The sequence below is a fragment of the Asparagus officinalis genome, chromosome 8 (assembly GCF_001876935.1).
Source record: "Asparagus officinalis chromosome 8, Aspof.V1, whole genome shotgun sequence".
In the NCBI taxonomy this organism is placed as follows: Eukaryota; Viridiplantae; Streptophyta; class Magnoliopsida; order Asparagales; family Asparagaceae; genus Asparagus; species Asparagus officinalis.
This window is the reverse complement of record NC_033801.1, coordinates 124,186,290-124,207,604: the sequence shown is the minus strand read 5'-3', so window position 1 is coordinate 124,207,604 and position 21,315 is coordinate 124,186,290. Positions and strand designations below refer to the sequence as shown.

Sequence of the window (21,315 nt, the reverse complement as noted above, 5' to 3'; positions counted from 1 at the left end):
TCAGAGAACCCCCTCCCTTCTCTCTCTTCGTTGTCTCTCCCTCTCCACCTCACCGACCACCAAGCCGACCTCCTCCTTTTCCCCACGCCACCAAGCTCCAATCCGACCAAACCCAACTCCGACCAGTTCGACGCCAAACACCCCTCAACCGCGCCACCCTCAACTCCATCTCCTCACCGTCAGTCCCAACTTCGCCGTCGCTCAGATCCACCAGAGCCTCCACCTTAGTTCCGTCCTCCTCCTCTGCAGTTCGTCGGCGCTCCTCCAACCGTGCGAGCCTTCCATTGCAGCAGCGACGCCGATCCCTGCTCGCTGTCCAGACCCGCTGCCCTCTGGCACTCATTTTAGATCAATATATCAGATATGTACAGATTAATGTATTTATACAGCAGATACTAGTGTCTAGTTTAAAACGATCGATCAGATTAGCATTGTATGATCTGACATATTCATAACATATGAACACAATTAAGTGTATATAGGTAAGTCTACAACATGTGGTTAAATATGATATCATCAAATCATAATATAGTATACTTTAATGCGGGTCAACCATTTCAGGGATTTATGGATGACTATCATTGGATTCTTGTTGTTTTATAGCTGAGATAGGTTAAGTTTCTTTTTACCTCTCGTTAATTCATGGATATCGATACACTAACTTAAATTCCCATTCTTTATTGTCCTAAGATGATCAGCTTTGAGGTATGACATCTGAAAGTGTGAGACACAACTAATTTAGTTGGACGAAGTAACATATCACATGATATTTTTTTTTTTATCACTAAATCACTAGTTGATGACTTGCAGCAGAGCCTGTCAGGATGGTGGTTTGTGCTAACTGGTGGAAGGAAATAATTCAAAGATCCTCCATTTTGCATTTTCTTAAAGTAATCTAGGGGCAGTACTATCCTGCAGTTTGTTTGGGAACACTACGTGATATTAGATTCTTTTTTTTCTGTTGGAAGAAAATTATCCGAACTAGTTGGCTAAAAAATAATAATAATAATAATAATAATAATAAATTACTAGTACTTAATTTAGCCTTCATCAGGAATTTGTTATTTTTGGACTATTTGAACAATCTTTTACATATCCTACCATTACTATATTAGATTAGATTAGACAGGCTGAAAGTGTTTCGTTCTTTTATGATTAGAATAATTTATTTACCAATGAATAGTGACACTTTTGTTTGCTTGATACGCATTGAGGATTTTTGTGAAACCTTGGCTGTCTATAACCCATGTATTCTATGATACCCGATATGTTCTCCATTTTTATATGTAGATGGAAGCTTTACATTTTTATATTTTTTAGTTATAACACTATAACTTGTATGAAACTATTACTTTATGTGAACCTATATATACTTGAATCCAAATGTGGGTTTAAATCCTTGTCCGAGTAAGTGTGATCGATGTAATTTCTGGTAGATGTTTACTTTGTTACTGATATAGCATGCCATTAGATATCTTTTTGCATTTGACAATGCATGATTACTGTGTTTGAAAATACAAGACTGGTCTGGTATTGATAGTGGATATCACCTGAAATGTCATGATTAGATTATTGTGTTGACATGCATGATTTGATGGAGAATTGTTGTTTGATTACCTAGTTGCCATCCAATAGGAGAGCCTGTGCATGAAGACGACTCCTGTTAAAATATGATTTATAAGCGTGCTTTCATAGCATGGCTATGCTCTCGATATCGACATCCCGATATGAGATTTTTCCTTGGCTATTACTACTATAGCATCGACTAGACGATGCACGCATCTTGATTAGACATGTTCTGGGTCATGGTTATTTTCATAGTTTTACAGAAGTCGTTCCACGGTAACTCTGTGGTTAGTGCACAACATTTCATGCACAGTCAAAAAAAAAAAAATTAAATTGACAAACATGGGGTTTATAAAGGGGAATTAGATGGAGAATATAACATGTATATAAACGGGCATATGCGCATTCCTGATATCCTGAGTTATATATACATGGGCTAAAGAGCCAATTCCTGACTTGAAGCCGTGTTCCCGGGACGGTTTATGGGGAACCGATTTATATACATGAAAATATCCTCCTCTAATTCAAATAACATGTAAAAATAAGAATAATGTGTTTTTATGCTTTGTGATAGATTTGGCATGCACGGTATGACCTGGATGAAGTATGGGTGATGTATATTGATAGTATTGTGTATAAAATTTTGGGAGTTAATATTTAGAGATTTACAATTTGAGATACATGGTATATACGAGGGTTTCCTTGTTTGGATTATTCCCTCGACGTACTCATCTCTCACATTTTGGGTTTCTAAATCTTACCTCCTTTTAGTATAGGGTATAAGATGTATGCTTTAGGGTAGACCTTGTTTGATGTCCATGTTTAGAAATTTTCCTTTATCATCTTTAACTTAGTTTTCATCTTATTTTGATTTATAAGAGTAGCATTTTCTTTTATCACTAAAAATTTGGAATTCATCTTTTCTTTATATCTACCACTTATACTTACACGCACATAATTTTCTCATTTTACATGCTTGCTGGGAGTTTAACCGTATGGTTGCATTGCCGACCGAGTCACGCTTCAAATTATCACGTTTTGGACTCGGGGCGTGACAAAATACCTCTTGAGAATCAACAACTATAGCATATGTGAACATCTTAAGAAAGGGGAAGATCAAAATTAGAGCAAGGCAGCAAATTTAGGTTAGCCGATTGATCTTTTAGCTAAGAAGGTAAGACCAGGTCCAATTTCTTCTAAAATTCTCCGAAAAGTACAGAAAACTCAGGCAGATCTCCTCCAAATCCAACCTCAACAACGATTTCAAGTGAAGCACACGCCTCTACATTCAATTCAACAAAAACCCTAATTTTTTTGGGAATAAAACAGTTCAGATCTAAACACAACTAGCAATTACACATACTGATCAAATCTCAAAACAAAGTCAAATCATTCCAAGCTCTAAAAATGCAAGATCACAAAAGAGGACCGCTATATATTGAAGCAAAAGATCAAGATCACGAACCATTTTTTTAGATCTTGAAGGGATCCAACGAAGAGATCGAGCACCCTCCACTAGAGAAATTGAGGACAGGCGAAGATGGAATGTTAAAAAAATAAAAACACTATCGGGTCGGGTTTTCTCCGAACACGTCAAACTACTACGGCCTCGTATGGAGTTTTATGCGAGGGCCTGAAAGAAATAGATGAGAATGTTTAGGGTCAGAGCGTAAAATCTCAAAAAGGGCAAGAAAAAGAAAGTGACGTTGATTAAATTAAATCTAATTTGGCAAGGGTCCAATGAATTGCTATCCTAGTTACGGTCACCGCCCTCCTACTAGGAAGCAAGTATTGAAGTTTACACTCCCTAAACACGTGATGATATAAAACTTTTCATAATTCAATTCCAATCTTTCATTAGTAACTAATGGTGGGTATTATGTTTTTCTTTACATAATAAAAAAGCAGTTTCCACAGTTAAAATCATTTGGAAGGGGTTTGGTTCATTTTGAATGCTGTCATATTTAGTTATAAATGTTCGTTTAGAGAGAAGTTGTCGGTAGAATCAGATTCAACTATATTGGTAACCAACGGCATATATTATTAATTTTTTAGGATTAATTACACAAAACCCCTCCAAACTCTGGGGGTGTTGCACATAAACCCCTTAAACTTTATTTTCTCGCGTAACCCCTCTAAACTATAGGGTGACTCGCAAGCCCCCTGAGTTTTAGCTTATCTCACTTAACCCCCTGCCTGTAATTTGCAAGTAACTAAAATTTTCTTGAGAAGAAAAAAACTCAAACTTTATGGGAAGGAGTATGATGCCTTTAGATGATAGGTAATAAAGTTTGAAATTTTTTTACTCAATGATATTTTAGTTATTTGCAAATTAGGGATATGAGGGTTAGGTGAGATAAGCGACATGTTAGGGGGGTTTTATTGGACACCCAATAGTATAGAAGGATTAAGTGAGATAAATAAAGTTTGACCACAATTATCGCTGGGCCCAAGTTTATGGAGAACTTTAAAAAAAATTACGTTCATTAATGAGTACCTTCACATAGAACTCTGCTAATGTAGCTTAATTAATCTTGTCATAACGAGCACCATGGCATGAAGTATGAAATTCCAACTACAAAAAGAAAGAGGGGGAAAAAAATCTGTGGGCTTGTTAGGGGTTTTCCAAAGGGGTAAGCTGACAGCAGGCGGTGACAATACCCCACCTGCCGCCTTCTCAGCAACTCCGGTAGGCTCTCGCACGTGTCTACAGTCACGCAAACGCAACCCCACAACAAATCTCCCTCCCCTCACTAGATTTCAGCGGCCTCATCCGACCGTCCAAATGCACCCACAAGCCTACGCCAACGGACGATCTCGCTCGAGTCACTCCCTCGATCCCAATTCACCATTTTGCCCCTGCTATTCTTATTTGGCAAAAAGGTAAGGAAAAAAATCGTCCTTTCGGACCGTGAACTGAAGTCCAAGGTCTTTCTCTCTCTAAAATCTCTCTCTCTCTCCTCAGAAAAGGAGAGGAATCGCGTGAAGACGGCCAACGTGTGCGAATCAATCCTCATCGACTTTACCTTTCGAGGAATCGGAGCCTAGAGATGCCCTCGATTGCCCTGATTCCTCAATTTTAGGTAAGATTTGGCGGTTATTTCTCTAATTTCAGCTCAAATTTCTGTGTTTCATGGTAATTTTTGCAGTTTTGGATCAAGTTTCTAGCTTTATTTGAAACTAGGTGTTTTCGTTCGGTTTCCCTTTTGTGGACATCTAGGGTTTGGCCCATTTGGGGGTTTACGACTGAGAAATTAAGAGCCATGTTGTATTTCTATTGTCATTTGAAGATCCCCATTGATCAAATTCTAAAAATTTGATGCATGAGGAGGAATTTTGTCGAACTTGTACATTTCTCCGCTATCAACGAGTTCTGTTGATTAAAGTTGTACCTTATAACGTCGATTTATTAGCAAGTCATTGAGAACCCCAATTCTTCAGCTGGAAACTGAAGGGGTTACTGAACTTAACCTTTTTGCAGCGCATTCATTTAGTTTATTTTCATAGGATAGTCTAGTGTCCTAATATCTTAAAATCCTAAAATTTAAATTAATGCAAGTTATCCAATGATAATATAGTCGAAATTCTTCTAATGTATAGGACTGACTGGGTTTACTTCTGGTTTTCCTAAGCCATGCAGGAGTGAGGAGATAGAAGGCACTGAGGTTGGTGGGATGATGGAGGGTTGTGACTGCATTGAACCTCAGTGGCCTGCTGATGAGCTCCTAGTAAAGTACCAGTATATATCAGACTTCTTTATAGCGCTTGCTTACTTCTCGATTCCTCTCGAGCTCATTTATTTTGTGAAGAAGTCTTCATTTTTTCCTTATAGATGGGTGCTAATACAGTTTGGTGCATTCATAGTTCTCTGCGGAGCAACACACTTAATAAACTTGTGGACATTTACCATGCACTCGAGGACATTGGCTCTAGTAATGACAGTAGCAAAAGTTTCGACTGCTGTTGTGTCGTGTGCAACAGCCTTAATGCTTGTACACATTATTCCTGATTTGTTGAGTGTGAAAACTAGGGAGCTTTTCTTGAAGAATAAAGCTGAAGAACTTGATAGAGAGATGGGCCTCATACGAACACAGGAAGAAACAGGAAGGCATGTTCGAATGCTTACTCATGAAATTAGAAGCACATTAGACAGACATACTATATTGAAGACCACCCTTGTTGAGCTTGGGAGGACTTTAGACTTGGCAGAATGTGCTCTATGGATGCCATCTCGTACTGGCATGACTCTTCAGCTTTCGCATTCGCTGCACAACCAAATACCTATTGGAAGCTCCGTGCCTATTAATCTTCCTGTAGTCAATCAAGTTTTTACTACTAATCGTGCAATAAGGATCCCACACACATGCCCGTTGGCTAGGATACGGCCTGTTGTAGGGAGATATGTGCCACCTGAGGTTGTTGCTGTTCGAGTTCCTCTGTTGCATCTTTCCAATTTCCAAATTAATGACTGGCCTGAGCTTTCTGCAAGAAGCTATGCGGTGATGGTCTTGATGCTTCCGTCAGATAGTGCAAGGAAATGGCATGTTTATGAACTGGAGCTTGTTGAAGTGGTTGCGGATCAGGTTAGTCTAGAATCCCATAGTTTCCTACTCAGTTTTTGCAAAAGAAGAAAGAAGTGCATTAGTTTGTGAATATGTATTTCTCCAGTTAATGCAATTGTGAGCCTTCTTTCATTTGTTTTCTTAAACCTTCGCTGTCATCTTTAACACTTCATGTTAACACCTTAGAACATAGTTAAGGGTCAATGTCATGAAATTATTATGTTTATGCCCATTGTACATAGTTAATCTTCTCCTCCAAATGTAGCTCTCACCATTTTAGACGTTTTAAAGAATCATAATATTTCCTATCTCTTACAACTAGTGGGCAAATGAAGTGGATCTTTTGTTTTTTCCTCAAAAACTTCAATCCTCTGTAACATCACAGCTCATGAAACCAATGTTTGAAAAAGCTTTTTTGAAACTCACTTTGCAACTTTTTGAAGGGTATACACTTCGAAACTCGAGAGCGAAGCTATTTATCCCTTGAAGCTTACGCTTCATCGCTTAAAGCATAACTAAAATGTGCACTTCGCGCTTCATAAATCACTTTTCTTTGGAAGCGCGTGTTTTCAACAAGATAGAAGGATATAAAAGGATTTTTTTTACTGACATTAAAATGCCCTTATGTATCTTCAATAGACCATGTGAGTGTAAATGAAATATATCTTTTATGCATGTAGCTTAGTTCTTTATGATTCGTTTATATACTTCACATATTTAATTCTTATTTACTAATCAAGAGATGAATGTGTATATTTGTAAATTAGTATACCACTATATATTATATGCTCATAATTTTTAAGAATTTAAAGTTAAAATACTCTTAACTCATAAAACTTATGCCTCGCTTCATCAAAGGGCCTAGCCTTCGCCTTGTGCTTCCACTTTTTTAAACATTGCATGAAACTGCTACATAAATGAATATCCTACTCTAATAGTTATTTCGTTTTGTTTGGATTATTTCTTTTTTTTTTTGGTTCGGTTTACTTTTTAAGACAACTAGAAATCATTCTGTAATCTGCTTGGTGTAGGAATTAATTCCGTTGTTATCAGCTTTCTAGATTTTCTTGATATTCTGGCATGTATCAAGTTGAAACCTTTACAATATATCTGTGTGATCATGATCTGAATGTTCTGAATTTTTATGCTTTATTTGTAAATTAAGCAAGCTGAAAGGAAGAGCTTGATGATTAACCTCTAGTAATTCTCTTTTGTCTATTTTGGTTTTTGATTGTCATTTATATGTTTACTTTCTGCAAATCTCTCTCTCTCTCTCTCTCTCTCTCTCTCTCTCTCTCTCGCTCGTCTTTATCCTAACTTCCTGTGTAACCAGACTATGAATCATTTCAGGTGGCAGTTGCACTTTCACATGCTGCCATTCTGGAAGAGTCCATGAGGGCACGTGATCTACTTATGGAGCAAAATGTTGCTCTGGATTTAGCTCGGCGGGAGGCTGAGATGGCCATTCGTGCTCGAAATGATTTTCTGGCAGTGATGAATCATGAAATGCGAACTCCCATGCATGCAATTATTGCCCTTTCCTCTTTGCTCCTAGAAACTGAACTAACTCCAGAGCAGCGGCTAATGGTGGAAACAGTGTTAAAAAGTAGTAATTTACTAGCAACACTCATCAATGATGTTTTGGATCTTTCTCGGCTTGAAGATGGGAGCTTTGAGTTAGAAAATTTGAATTTCAATCTTCATGCTGTTTTCAGAGAGGTAAGTCAACGGGTTCACAAGTTGTCCTTTGTGGCTAGTACATAGGAGGTCACAGTTATCTGAGTGGATTGCTATTCTTATTTGCAGGTCATTAACTTGATAAAGCCAATAGCAGCTGTAAAAAGACTATCAGTGTCTGTGTCATTAGCACCAGATTTGCCCTTGTGTGCAACTGGCGATGAAAAACGTCTTATGCAAACTATTCTGAATGTTGCTGGTAATGCTGTTAAGTTTACAAAGGAGGGGTATATTTCCATATCAGCCAGTGTTGCCAGATCTGATTCTCTGAAGGACCCGAGATTTCCAGAGTTCTATCCTGTTGCCAGTGATGGGCACTTCTATTTGCGTGTGCAGGTCTGTAACATACCATACTTGCCTTTGATACGTCTTTTCAATTTTTTAGGTTTCTCTTATATTCATGATTTCGTGTTATATGGAAAACAACAACCTAGTGATCACAACATCCTTCTTACTTGCTTTTGTGGAAAAAGCTCCTGCTACTAATTGGATAGATAGATAATTTATGATTGAACTTCTATCCTCCTGTTCTCAGCCTGAGAGATGTAAATGTCGTAATTAGATAACGGGAGTAATTTTTTTATGGAAAAATATGAGTCAATAACGAGTTTTTACCCAAAGTTCCAAAATACAGATCAATATTGTGAAAAGCAGAAAGCAGAGTGAAGCAACATCTAGCTTTTTGGGGCTTAAGCGGGGAAACGCTTCAAAGTAATTTGTTTATTTTTTATTTGTAAATTGAGTCAAAATAAAAAAAGAAAATATTAGAAAAATATTTAAAAATTATAAAACAAGCAAAAATTGGAGAGGGAAATTTTTTACTAAAATGCATATATGATGGTTATAGAGATCATAAACGTTAAATAGATGCGTGACAATAACTGGATTCAATCACGCAACAGTAACAAAATGTTAGGCACATTGTAATGTGATAAACTAAAGGCGTGTTTGGCAATACCTTAAAACTGGACCAGCTTTAGTCGTCGTCCAATTTTGAGCTCTTCTCTTGTTTAGCAAAAACTGATTCTTTGTTTCCATAGGCCAAAAAAAGCTCTTTAAATTGGTTTTTTGTTGAACCACCTGGGTTTATTCTAGCCTAGTTTAGGATAAAACTGGGTCAAGACTAATCCGGACCTAGCTTTTCATTGTTTGCCAAATAGAGCCTAACATGTAGTGAACTATGTACACCAAATAGTCAATAAGTTGATGACTTGATGTAAATTATCAAAGGAAAAAACTTTTGGTGGATGCTTTTGTGTTTATTTGCCATTTTTGGGCCACTTTTCTTGCCGCTTCCTCTTGTGGACGGGGCTTTTTCGACCTAAAGCAGTTCTGGGATCAAAACGCTTAAACGATTGCTTAAGTACCGCTTTTAAACACTTTGTACAACACCCATGTAGATGTGCTAGTGTGCAGTTATGTGACACAACACGTAGTTTTGTGTTGAAACGAAAAAATCCAGAAAATTTCAGGAAAATCTTTGGGAAATGTTGAACATCTAAGTTTCATGAAATGCTTATAAATGAGTTTAATGGAGTAAGGAGAAGCTCTTGAGAATAATGATTCATATGAAGAGTAAGGAAAGCATTATTTAGATTATAGAGAAAATAAAGAGTAAGGTTGAGGTTATGGAGAGAAAGCGAAAGAACGTGAGGACTGCGAGGAGCATTAAGAACCAGAGGGACACAATGTTGTGTTATAGTAGATGCACACAAAAAATGGTAGGTGTTGTACACGAGACTATGCACTCTTTATTTTCTCACTATTACATCAACTAGTACAACACACTACAACCACACAAAAAATACACTCTTTATTTTCTCACTATGACATCAACTAGTACTATACACTACAACCACATATAGTCGGTCACCAACTAAGAGTAGTGGGTGTTGACCTCTAACACTTCCCCTCAGTGACAACTTCTATGCTCAAGAGCCTAAGTAACTTTGAATTACGCACTGCGTTGGTGAAGGGACTAGGTTTTTCATATGGTGATCCTATCGCTATTCATGAATAGTGAAGCCTAAGGATGATAAACTGCAGATGGGTTTACAAAGTCAATGCTCGATTAGATCAATCGATTAAGAGGTACTAGGCAATCCTAGTGACTGGAGAATTTTCTCAGTAAATGAGTTGAGAGCTCTGGCAGATGGATGTCAAGTAGACTGTTCTACACGACAAGGTGGATCGAGAGATCTACATGAAGCAACCCATGAGATTTGAGAATAATAAAAAACCAAGATGTGTCTGCAAACTAAATAAATCTCTTTAGAGACTAAATAAATCTCTACAGATTAAAGCAAGCTCTAAGAGCATAGCATGACAAGATCCGTGAGTTCTTAATAGTTACTTTCTCACTCCTGTAGATTCTAGATTTTTGTTAAGAAGACTGATGATAAGCTAACAGACATTCTGGTCTATGTGAACAACTAAATCGTCACTGGAGGCAAAGTGGAAATCCAAAGAACAAAGGTAAATCTAAGGAGCTTGTTTGCTGAAGCACTTTCTCTAGTTGAAGGTCAATCGAGGGAAGAATGAATTGTTCATCTGTCAAGAGAAGTATGCAAAGGATTTGTCGCGCAAGTATAGGATGTTCAACTGCATGCTAACCATGATGTTGATAGAGAGCAACCTGAGACTGTGCTACAAGAAGGAAAGGAGGATTTTGAAGATCCATCCATTTATTGATAACTAGTTGGGAGTTTGATTTATCTGACAAGGCCATATATCACATTTGCAGTTTTCGTGATGAGCTGATACATGCAAATACTAAAGAAATCCTAAGAGAAAGAAGAGTAAGTGTGCTGTAATAGTTGATATAATAGTGAGAAAATAGAGTGCATGATGTAGTGAATAACACCTATCGTAAAAATGAGATTTCTAGCGTTTTAGGAGAAATAAAGAAGGCAATAGTTTATATAAGTGCAAAGTAGGGGAAATTAGGGTGCTTGGGACGGCTTATTTTTATGAGAGTCATGCTGGCTTTTGATGGCTTGACTTTGATGCTAAATTCTTATAGAAGTTGTATGACCTTATAAGCTAGTTTTTCAAAAATTTTGAATCCCAATTTTTTTAAATGGGACTTATAAGCTATGAAGCACGGACACGCATAACATGAAGCCGTGTCGTGTCGTGTCCGTGTCGGACACACGTGTCGAGCACACGTATCCTATGTATTTTTTAGGATTTGCCTCGTGTCGGCGTGTCGGATGGCCGTGTCGGATCCGTGTCCGTGCTACATAGCTTATAAGCAGGGGTGGAAACGAACTAAATAATTAACAGATAGTTCGTTAATTGTTCAACTAACTATTTGATCATATTCGATCCGGTAGATCGTTTAACACTAAACAAATAATATTTAGTATTCGGGTTCATTAACGAATAGAATTTAACCACGGGTATATTCGATTTGTTTGCTTATCAAATATTCGTTTAAAATTTGTTCGCTTATAATTTGTATAATTACACATGATTTTATATTTTTAACCCACTTATATTTTCTACTTAAGTTCTATATACTAATTTTGAGAAGCTTTAAGAATCTTAAATCAAATTTTTAATGAAATATCCAAATTAAATATATATACATCATAACTATGAAAAAATAATTTTCAATTATAAATTTAAATACTATTTTAAAATTAAACTCTTTAGCAGAATGAATATACTTTGACATTCGATAAATATTTGTGAATATTCAAATTCAGGTTCGAATTTGACAATTTTGAACAAGTACTAATACGAACATCTTAGTATTACTATTCGATTTCGTTCGCTCGTTTACCACCAGTACTTGTAAGCTAGCTTATTGGTGATTTAGCAAATAGTTAGATATGAAAAAGTTAGCTTAAAAGTTGGTTTGACCAAAAAAAAGCTTTGCCAACACCCTCTCTGCTAAAGATACCTATGCCAAATACCTATGCAGGATATTATTGATAGCTAAAAGGCCCAAAAGAGTAATAAAGTGACCCAACCAGCCCTTGCCTCTCTCTCTCATAGCCCCGTAGCTCTAAAACTAAAAGACGGTTTATCCATTTCTTTAAGTCATTCAAATATTGTAGCTTTTGTTTCTATTCCTAAGATGAACGTTCAAATGAGTCAATTAAGGCAATGGAAGACCTTGGATCCTTAGTTGTTGAGGCAATTGAAGGCCCTTACTGATTTAAAGTCCTAGTTGGGTGTCTCTTTGAGTGAGGGTATGAAATTTAATTTCTTAGGCTAAGAATCGAAAGGTATGATTTATTATAATATTTATTCATAGCTTAGTTCTACTTTGTCTTGTGATCAAATGAGACCCATTATACTCATATTCCAACCCATAAAAAAAACCAGATCGAGTAGGGGATGGATAAAGAACTCTGTTTAATTTTACTTTTGTTTTTGCAACCTGGTTGAGAGAAGGTAACTAAAGAAGATGAACAATTTCCCTTGGGGTTTTGAGCTCTTTGTTTTCTTGTGGGGAGTGTCGTTTGATAGTTTGGAGCAATTATATTTGGAGTTTTGTGGATGGAAAAGAGCAAGCAACAAGCATGGGCCTTTTAAAAGTTTGGGCTTTCCTATTTTGGGTGGTTTTCTATATTAATCCCGTAATTCTTTCATATTTTGAAACCACTCCCTCAAATCATTGAAATTGTTATCACGTCCCTAATTCGTGAGCCCCAAAAAAAACCATTTTAAATCAACACGAGTCACTGAGATAGTTAGCAATGGTACTTATAGAATGTTTTCCTTAAATAAAGTTAATTTAAAATGATTATCTGGTAGCAGCTTAATTTATAAATCTTCAAGAAATAAGGAAACATATCAATTTATAAATTTTGTATCATGAATTAATTAAACTATTATTGTTTCTCATGAATTATATGGTTTAAATGACACTCATCTTTCACAAGAAAATAAAGAGATCAAAGACCCAAAATCGGATGGTATTGCTCATTTTCTTTAGTTCTCGTCTCTTAACCCATGTTCATAGAACCCAAATTCTCTCCTCCAATAGGTTGCAGAAAGAAAAGTAAAAATGAATGGGCTTCTCCATTCATTCCATACTTTGATCCCTTCTTTTAAAAAAACGGGTTGGAATATGAGTATAATGAGTCTCATTTCATCACAAAATAAAGTACGACTAAACTATGAACAAAAATTGAAACAGATCATACCTTTTGATTGTTGAACCTGCTTGCCCTCATTCAAAGAGACACTACACCAGAACTTCAAACGAGGATGAGCTTCCAATTGTCTCTTTCAATTGTCTCGTTTGATCATCTATCTTAGGAATAGAAACAATTTTCGGATGGCTTCCAGAATAGATAAACCTCCTTAGGTTTAGGTGTTGAGATAACACCCATAATTTTCAAAATGTCCCTAAACCCCCTAAGTTTTGGAGCAAGTATATGTACGTCTACTTTGCACTGAAAGGCACAATTGTAAGTACAACTACATGTGTGTCTGCATTTACTGTTTTCTAGAATCTTTAGTATGCCTCTACTTGATCCAACCTGTCATAATATCCATACAACACATGGTTTCTCATGTCAGTATCTTCATACACCACCATTCACATTTTTTACATCACGGTCGTACTAATATGAAATTTATTTTGCTTGCCTCCTCGGTGACAATAGATTCTGAAGCTTCTTTCCCCTTTTCAGGTCAAGGATACTGGTTTTGGAATTAGCCCACAAGACTTGCCGCATGTCTTCACCAAATTTGCACATACCCCAAATGGAGCCGATAAAGGCTATAATGGCAGTGGGCTTGGACTTGCCATCTGTAAGAGGTATATACCAAATAAATATGAAGCATTAAACTTAGGCTCCACCTGTTTTCTGCATATTTTGCTTGCAAAATAATATGGGCTAGTTGCGTTTTGGCCCCTAGTTTTATCACTATTTTGGACTCACCACCCCTCTAGTTTTATTGCTGGAAATAGACCGCCTGAGTAAAATATTTTTGGCTCTTTTACCCTCGAGGGATCTATTTGTCAAAAAAGAATTTTCTTTCTCAGAGGATAAAAGAGTCAAAAGATTTCACTCGGGTACTATCTGCAACAATAAAAGAAGATGGGTAGTAAGTTCTAAGCAGCAATCAGGGGTCTGTCTGCAACTATTTGAAGTGTTCTCTAATAATCTCCAATTGTACAAAATCAGGTTCATAAGTCTAATGGAAGGCCACATCTGGCTTGAAAGCGAAGGTATAGGAAAAGGCTGCACTGTCACATTCTTTGTGAAACTTGGAATCTGTGAGAACCAAAGTGGTTATCAGCAACAGATTTTTCCTGCAAATCTATTGAGCCAAGAAGAAAGAGATCTTTCTGGCCCTCGGCCGCTCTTTAGAGAAGAGAGCAGACTAGTTCCTTCAAAGCTCCGGTATCAAAGGAGTGTGTAGTATTCTCGGAGTCGACTGATAGCACCCAGGTAAGGTTAAATTTTGATGGTTCGCAAAGGATTGAGAGGGTACTTACTAAGCAAAATGAGTCCAATTGACATTGTTTGGAGCGTTCGAGCTGTTTATCACAGTGTTTTTCAAGGTAATCTTAATTACATAGAAAGCTAGAGCGGCTGGATTGAACTCCATAACCAACTTGCTTCATGTAAATGTTGATGAGTGCACACAAGCATTAAACACTAGAAGTATTTCATCGTTCTGATCTAATAGTCAAATTTGTTTGGAATTCTACTTGCGTGTTATGGACTTGCTTTGATTTAGGTATACATGTTGAGCATGGTAATGTTCTTTAAAAAAATGACAGCTGCTTGTTATCTCCAAAAGAATTTATTATTTAGTTTGCCTAATTTTTTTCTATGAACTTGCAACAAAATCTAGAAGATTGCTGTTGAATAATTATTTTAATTATTTTTCTGTTGGGGGTAATTTTAAGTCTATGAAGCTGCATGTCACCTGTGTATGCTTTTATCACAGTTCAAGTTGTTTTGTTGCACTTGTTACATCAGAAGTAACCTTTGTTAAGTGGTGTAGATACATTTCTCTGGGTTTTATTTATCAGCTCTCCATTGGTGAATGCTACCGCTGAAGTTTGGTTAGGTTCATTCTTAGTGTTGAACTTTGAAGTTGTTCTAATTTAAATTATATGAATTGTACAGGGAAAAAAAGGTTGTTAGGAGTTTAATGTTACTGAAAAACTGTTAAATCATGTCAAAGTATCATTGAATTTAGGGTGTGGTTGGCAATCCTTACAAACTTGGACCATGATCAATGTTAGCCCAGTTTTATTTTAAGCTGGTTCAATGTAGATCAGGAGGAGACTGGTCTAGGAAAAAAAACTCGTTTAAAGGCTGTTTTTTGGTCTAGGGAAAATTGTGTTAATCTTGGCCAAATGTTTTCCTTTGGGCTAGGGTGAGGGGATACCAAACAAGCAAGATTTTAGGGTTAGTTCGGCAAACGGAGCAAAATTGGGCCAGGATCCAGTTTTCTGCTAAACTAGTTTTGTTTTGTACTAGACCCCTCTGGTTCAAAACCAACCTAGTTTAGTGACACTATTTGGCACAAAAAATGGGGTTAGATCTAGTCCAGAATTTTAACAAATAAGAAACAACACAAAATTGGGTCAGGTTCAGTCATGGCCTAATTTTACAAAGTTGCCAAACACGCCCTTAGTGTTCTTTGTTTTGCGTTATGTACTTCTTCCATTTGCTCATGAGATACAAGTATAGCATGTGGAATATATATAAGTAAAGCATGTTGAATACTTTCAGCATTTTTATGTTGACAGAGAATAATTTTCACAGAGACCTATTAGGGCTTATAGTGCATCATCATCAATAAAACCCGTATGATTTTAGGGTTAATTGTGAACAGATCCCCCTAGTATCGCTCTATTGCGAATAGACCCATGTACTATTTTTACGAATAGATCCCTTGAGTGAATCTTTTTTTTACTCTTAAAGTTAATTTTATTTTTGACGAGACGGGTTGACCCCATATATTCTACTGGTCACGAGAGACCCTCAACTAAATTGCTGCTTCTTCTTCTTCTTCTTCTTGTTTTTACTTTCAAAAGAGGTGGAAAAGTTTACAAAAAGGGAGTATTCACACCTGGTCGATACTATAGGGATCTTTTCACCGCAAATAGAACACGATGGGTCCATTCGCAATTGGCTGATATTATAGGGGGTCTATTCGCAGTTAACCCATTATTTTATTGAATGACCCTCACTTGTCACAGGAGCTGCCCACTCTTCGCTTGCAATTTCACATATTAGAAGTTACTAAAAATGCGGAGAAAGGGAAAAGCTTAAAATTTTGGAGGAAACATTAAGTTTTCATTTATCTAATTGCACAGAAAGGATTCATTTTTTTGAGGAACCATTAAGTTTTCATTTGTAACTAGCAAAAAATATAAAGGACTTCAAGAATCAATATGCAAACACCTAGATTTCTCGTCAAAGTTCTGTAAGAGCCGAATTATATTCAACATATATAGGCAAAAGGAAAGAGAGAGAGGGGATGAGCTCAAAAGGCTCATCCAATTACTTACATGCTTTACAAATATAATTTGATTAGCTGACGCTCCAGTTTCGACAGGAACAATGAACTCTTGCAAGATATGCCATGTAATCATGCGACCTGCAATCAACAACATTAAAGTTAGCTATGTCTCATTACCTTCCGAATCTTTTACCATCAAACCAAGATTAAACACAACTACAGGAGCCACATTGACAAAGAGACCAGACGATAAAGATTCACCATCGTTTGACACATTTTTCATCCATGCGGCAAAACTTTTAAGGCAAGTAAGAGATCATTTGGCTCCTTTACCCTCGGATAGAACCTCTATAATTTGACTCTTTTACCGTTCACTTACGGCCAACGTGTCCAAAATTTTCACCCGGGGTGCATTGGGTAACGATTTCATGACAACAACGATACTATGAAGGTCTAGTTTCAGAAGTTGGAAGTAGATTCTGAACCTTGATCCGTATGGAGATCTGCACGCAGCAATTATATGAAGCTTTGCTCCCTCAATATTCTTCTGCCACAATTACAGACATAACTGTTAAAGCTCAAACCTACAAATCGCACGCGCAAGTTTTCTCTGTGAGAAAACGCAAACCTGAGACTCGTAACAAAGACCAGCATAGAGGGAGGCATAAAAGCGTTCGTCGTCTCGGCCATCCACAAACCCCGAGACGAGCTGATCGAAATCCGAACGAAGGTGAAACTCAACGAGATACAGATAACAGAGGCGAATATATGACTTAAAAACAGACCTTTTCCGGATCACCGCCATCTCTGAACATATCATAGGCTTCTCGCATAACAGGCCTCGGATCTCGTCCAACCTGAAAACATTTTCAAATTTGCAATATTACTCTAAAGAAGAACCATTTGAGATAACAGTTCGTTAGGAAACCTGCCTCTAAGAACCGCTTCCTAGCTTCTTCGACTCCGTACACCCGAGCCTCACACAGGAAGCACCAAATCGACTCTTCTGTATCGTTCGGATTTGCTGCGACGTCCAGCCTGAACTGCTCTGCTCCTTCTTCAAATCTTCACACAATTCACGAGCGAGTTACGCGAAATCCTACCAATGCAAAATTTCCCTGCCAGTTTCGTAAGAAGCGGTACCTGTCCAGATAGTAGAGGGACAACCCCCTCTGCCAAAGATCTGAAAAGGAGTTTCTTAGATTGGTTAGTCCGCAGGAGTATCAGAAGTAAGAAGTAAATCAAAGAAGTAACTTCCGTAGCACCTAAGTAACTGGTTTGAAACTCATTTTCTCATCGACTGTGAACTTTCTGCGTACACAATTCAATTAATTTCCATTTATATCATGGTATTTAGAGCACGTGGCTGATCTTAATCGGAGAATTAGATTGAATAGGGATTAGATTAACTTAGATCCATGACAAAGATTAAATTTCGGCTGCACGATTCATACGGCATTCAAAGAGTGAAGGAAGAACGAAAATTACTTACAAGCCTTCTGTCGGGGATCCAGCTCAATGGCTCGATCAAACTCCACCAACGATCCGCTGACATCACCCTAAAAAATAATAATAATAATAAATATCACTAAATTTAACCGCTAGGACACGTTAAGGGAGGGATAAAAGCAAGCGAGGGCACATCGTGCCTGACGAAAGAGCTGCATCCCCCGTCGGACCGCGGCGGAGGCGTCACGTGCGGGGTTGGCGCCGGCGATGGCGTCCCAGATGGAGGAGGCGGCCGGTAAGATGAGCCTGCGGGGCAGCGCAAGGGGAGCACGGTAAAGGTCATCGGGTCTTGGGCGGGGAGTGAGCGGGGTGAGGCTGGGGATTGAGGGTTTCGAGGTGGTTGGAATTCTACAGGGAGAGGGAGGGGATAATGAGAGGGAATGGGAGGATTGCATTGTTGAGGAAATTAAATTTTTTTTTTAAGATTAAATTTTTTGTTGTAGATTTTGTAGCTGTCTTGTGATTTGAATGCGGATATGGAAACCAACGGCCAATACTCTCTTGGCACCGTAAGCCAGTAACTACCACTTGCGTGCTTAACCAGCATTACCCGATTTCATATTTAACCAGAGTTCAGTAGTTTTGGACAGAGAACTTTGTAATAAATACTGCCTTCCGAATGGTTTCGTCCAAATGGGTCAAATCCTCATATGAAATATTTGTCTTTGCAAAATGGTTTGGATGACCATGTGGCTTATTTTGTATGATACATTGATATATAATACATTGTTTCTTTAAGTGCATAAATAGTTAAAAATAATGTGAAGGGAAAAAAAAAAAAAAATTGTAGAGTTAGTGTGTGTTAGGTGAAGAAGAGTCATGAATAAGAACAAATACTCTATAAAAAAAAACACTCTAAAATTTTGTAATTTACAAATACACAAAACTATTAAACATTACATTGAAATCAAGAAATTACAAAAAATCATTGAAAATTTCAAACTTTGGAGGGGTAATTTGTAATATACTAAACTTTAAGGGTGTTCTTTTATAAATTTCATAACTTAATAGATTTCTGAGCACCCAAAACACAAAACCCAAGGGATTTAAATACGTGAAGACTATAATACCCTTTTCTCTCTTTTTATCTGTTATGATTTGAAAGAGTTTCCTCCGTCAATCCCAGCGGAGAAGCTCGACCTCCGTCAATCCCCGCCTCCGCCTCCGCCGCTGCGAGCGCCGTTGACGCTCCGTCAATCCCCTTGCCGTCGATTTCGTCCAGTCCGTCTCCGACCGCCTCTCCGACCACGAGAACAACGGCGCCGGAGAGCCCGACGAGGAGGACTCCTACCTCGACCCCGCCGCCAGCTTCCCACGAGAACAACGGCGTCGGGAAAGTTTCACGAGGCCTTCCTTCTTCCCTCGACCCTCCTTCAGCAACGAGATTCTTCATACATTTAGTCATCATATCTTTGACTCGAATCATGGTTAATGACGCACCCTCTTTTTTGACTTGGAAAATATTGTACATGATTCTGGTGATCTTGTTGCGCACCTTGGTTTAATTGTTGGAAGTTTTGGGAATTTTCCATGTAATTTGAAGACCTGCAGTCGCCCCCCTCCTGCGAAGCCATTAAATTTAAAGTAAATATTTATGATTTTTCTTTCATTCCCTTCTAATTTCTTTTAACAATGGTTTGGTGGGAAACTTCTCTTTGTAAATGTCCTTCAAACTTTTGCTCGAGTGCACCAAGTTGCCTTTATTTGTTCCCAGATTTATAATTGGAGGTCTGTTGATGATTTCTTGACGTGGTTTTTTCCCCGTTCTTTTGGTTTCTTGTTCGAGCGGCCGGAAAATGTAACTCTCGAGATCTTGCGGTTAAATTTGCTTTGATTGTGAGTCCTTTTGGTTTTGTCTCTTTTTAACTCTTTTTTATATGTTGGAAAAATTATGAAAACTAGGAATTAAGAGCTTTTTTCTTTTAAAGCCTTGAGAGAGCCTACAAATTGCTATAGTTATCTTCATATCGCCATAGCTTGATGTGTTGCTCAAGATATAATAAGCCTTCGAAATATTGGGAACCAAAGACTCCCAAAGACTGTACTAAATTTGGACCAATTTGTAAAGAACAGAATTGGATTAGGTGAAAATAAAATCAAATAAAAAGTGAATATCTGTTTTATATCTGTGATCGTATTTGTTCCGATTCTCAAATATTTGAACCGTATCTGTGTCCGATGAGTGCGGATATAGTTAATATTTTTTCCTACCGAAGATAATCTGTATTTATATCCGTATAAAAAATGTCTTCTCTGTCAGATCCCACCTCGTCTTTAGCCAGTCCGCCTCGGCCAGTTGTTTTTTTTTTTCCGTTGAGGTCCAAGCTTTTGACTGATTGGAGGTCTATTGATGATTTCTTGACGTGCTTTTTTTCCCCGTTCTTTTGGTTTCTTGTTCTAGCGGCTGAAAAATGTAACTCTCAAGTTCTTGCGGTTAAATTTGCATTGATTGTGATTCCTTTTGGTTTTGTCTCTTTTTAACTCTTTTTTATATGTCAGAAAAATTATGAAAACCAGGAATTAAGAGCTTTTTTTCTTTTAAAGCCTTGAGAGGGCGTATAAATTGCTACATTTATCTTCATATCGCCATAGCTTGATGTGTTGCTCAAGATATAATAAGCCTTCGAAATATTGGAACCAAAGACTCTCAAAGACTGTACTAAATTTGGACCAATTTGTAAAGAACAGAATTGGATTAGGTGAAAATAAAATCAAACAAAAAGCGAATATATGTTTTATATCCGTGATCGTATTTGTTCTAATTCTTAAATATTTGAACTATATCTGTGTCCGATGAGTGCGGATATAGTTAATATTTTTTCTTACCGAAGATAATCCGTATTTATATCCGTATAAAAAACGTCTTTTTTGTCAGATCCCGACTCGTCTTCGGCCAGTTCGCCTCGGCCAGTTGTTTTTTTTTTCGTTGAGGTCCAAGCTTTTGACTAATTGGAGGTCTATTGATGATTTCTTGACGTGCTTTTTTTCCCCGTTCTTTTGGTTTCTTATTCTAGCGGCCAGAAAATGTAACTCTCGAGATCTTGCGGTTAAATTTGCTTTGATTGTGATTCCTTTTGGTTTTGTCTTTTCTTTAACTCTTTTTTATATGTTGGAAAAATTATGAAAACCATGAATTAAGAGTTTTTTTTCTTTTAAAGCCTTGAGAGGGCCTATAAATTGCTATAGTTATCTTCATATCGCCATAGCTTGATGTGTTGCTCAAGATATAATAAACCTTCGAAATATTGGGAACCAAAGACTCCCAAAGACTACACTAAATTTGGACCAATTTCTAAAGAACAGAAATGGATTAGGTGAAAATAAAATCAAATAAAAAGCGGACATCTGTTTTATATCCATGATCGTATCTGTTCCGATTCTCAAATATTTGAACCGTATTCGTGTCCGATGAGTGCGGATATAGTTAATATTTTTTCTTACCGAAGATAATCAGTATTTATATCCGTATAAAAAACATCTTTTTTGTTAGATC

At 37.4% G+C, this 21,315-nt stretch overlaps 2 protein-coding genes across 4 annotated transcripts; one reads left to right on the top strand and one right to left on the bottom strand.

Moving 5' to 3' along the window:
* LOC109822857 (probable ethylene response sensor 1) lies at positions 4,473 to 14,572 on the top strand. Of its 2 annotated transcripts, none has more exons than XM_020389119.1 (6): positions 4,473 to 4,649; positions 5,207 to 6,149; positions 7,479 to 7,847; positions 7,935 to 8,201; positions 13,517 to 13,644; positions 14,015 to 14,572. In XM_020389119.1, exons 2-6 carry the CDS (start codon positions 5,241 to 5,243, stop codon positions 14,250 to 14,252), a joined length of 1,911 nt encoding a protein of 636 aa, XP_020244708.1. In that variant the 5' UTR covers positions 4,473 to 4,649; positions 5,207 to 5,240; the 3' UTR covers positions 14,253 to 14,572. The 2 variants fall into 2 exon arrangements, with proteins under 2 accessions (XP_020244708.1, XP_020244707.1); XM_020389118.1 differs by having other exon boundaries at positions 5,199 to 6,149.
* LOC109822858 lies at positions 13,532 to 18,305 on the bottom strand. Of its 2 annotated transcripts, none has more exons than XM_020389121.1 (9): positions 17,963 to 18,305; positions 17,806 to 17,872; positions 17,457 to 17,496; positions 17,246 to 17,378; positions 17,099 to 17,170; positions 16,942 to 17,022; positions 16,799 to 16,857; positions 16,363 to 16,451; positions 13,532 to 13,635 (listed from the first exon to the last, which is right to left on the bottom strand). In XM_020389121.1, exons 1-8 carry the CDS (start codon positions 18,215 to 18,217, stop codon positions 16,385 to 16,387), a joined length of 774 nt encoding a protein of 257 aa, XP_020244710.1. In that variant the 5' UTR covers positions 18,218 to 18,305; the 3' UTR covers positions 13,532 to 13,635; positions 16,363 to 16,384. The 2 variants fall into 2 exon arrangements, with proteins under 2 accessions (XP_020244710.1, XP_020244709.1); XM_020389120.1 differs by having other exon boundaries at positions 16,799 to 16,860; positions 17,963 to 18,302.

Coding starts and splice junctions, on each gene's coding strand:
- LOC109822857 (XM_020389119.1), top strand. CDS start 5,241: ATGATGGAGGGTTGTGACTGCATTGAACCTCAGTGGCCTGCTGATGAG. Junction 6,150..7,478: donor TTGAAGTGGTTGCGGATCAG/GTTAGTCTAGAA, acceptor GAATCATTTCAG/GTGGCAGTTGCACTTTCACA. Junction 8,202..13,516: donor ACTTCTATTTGCGTGTGCAG/GTCTGTAACATA, acceptor TCCCCTTTTCAG/GTCAAGGATACTGGTTTTGG.
- LOC109822858 (XM_020389120.1), bottom strand. CDS start 18,217: ATGCAATCCTCCCATTCCCTCTCATTATCCCCTCCCTCTCCCTGTAGA. Junction 17,873..17,962: donor GGATGCAGCTCTTTCGTCAG/GCACGATGTGCC, acceptor ATTATTTTTTAG/GGTGATGTCAGCGGATCGTT. Junction 17,379..17,456: donor TCCCTCTACTATCTGGACAG/GTACCGCTTCTT, acceptor AATTGTGTGAAG/ATTTGAAGAAGGAGCAGAGC.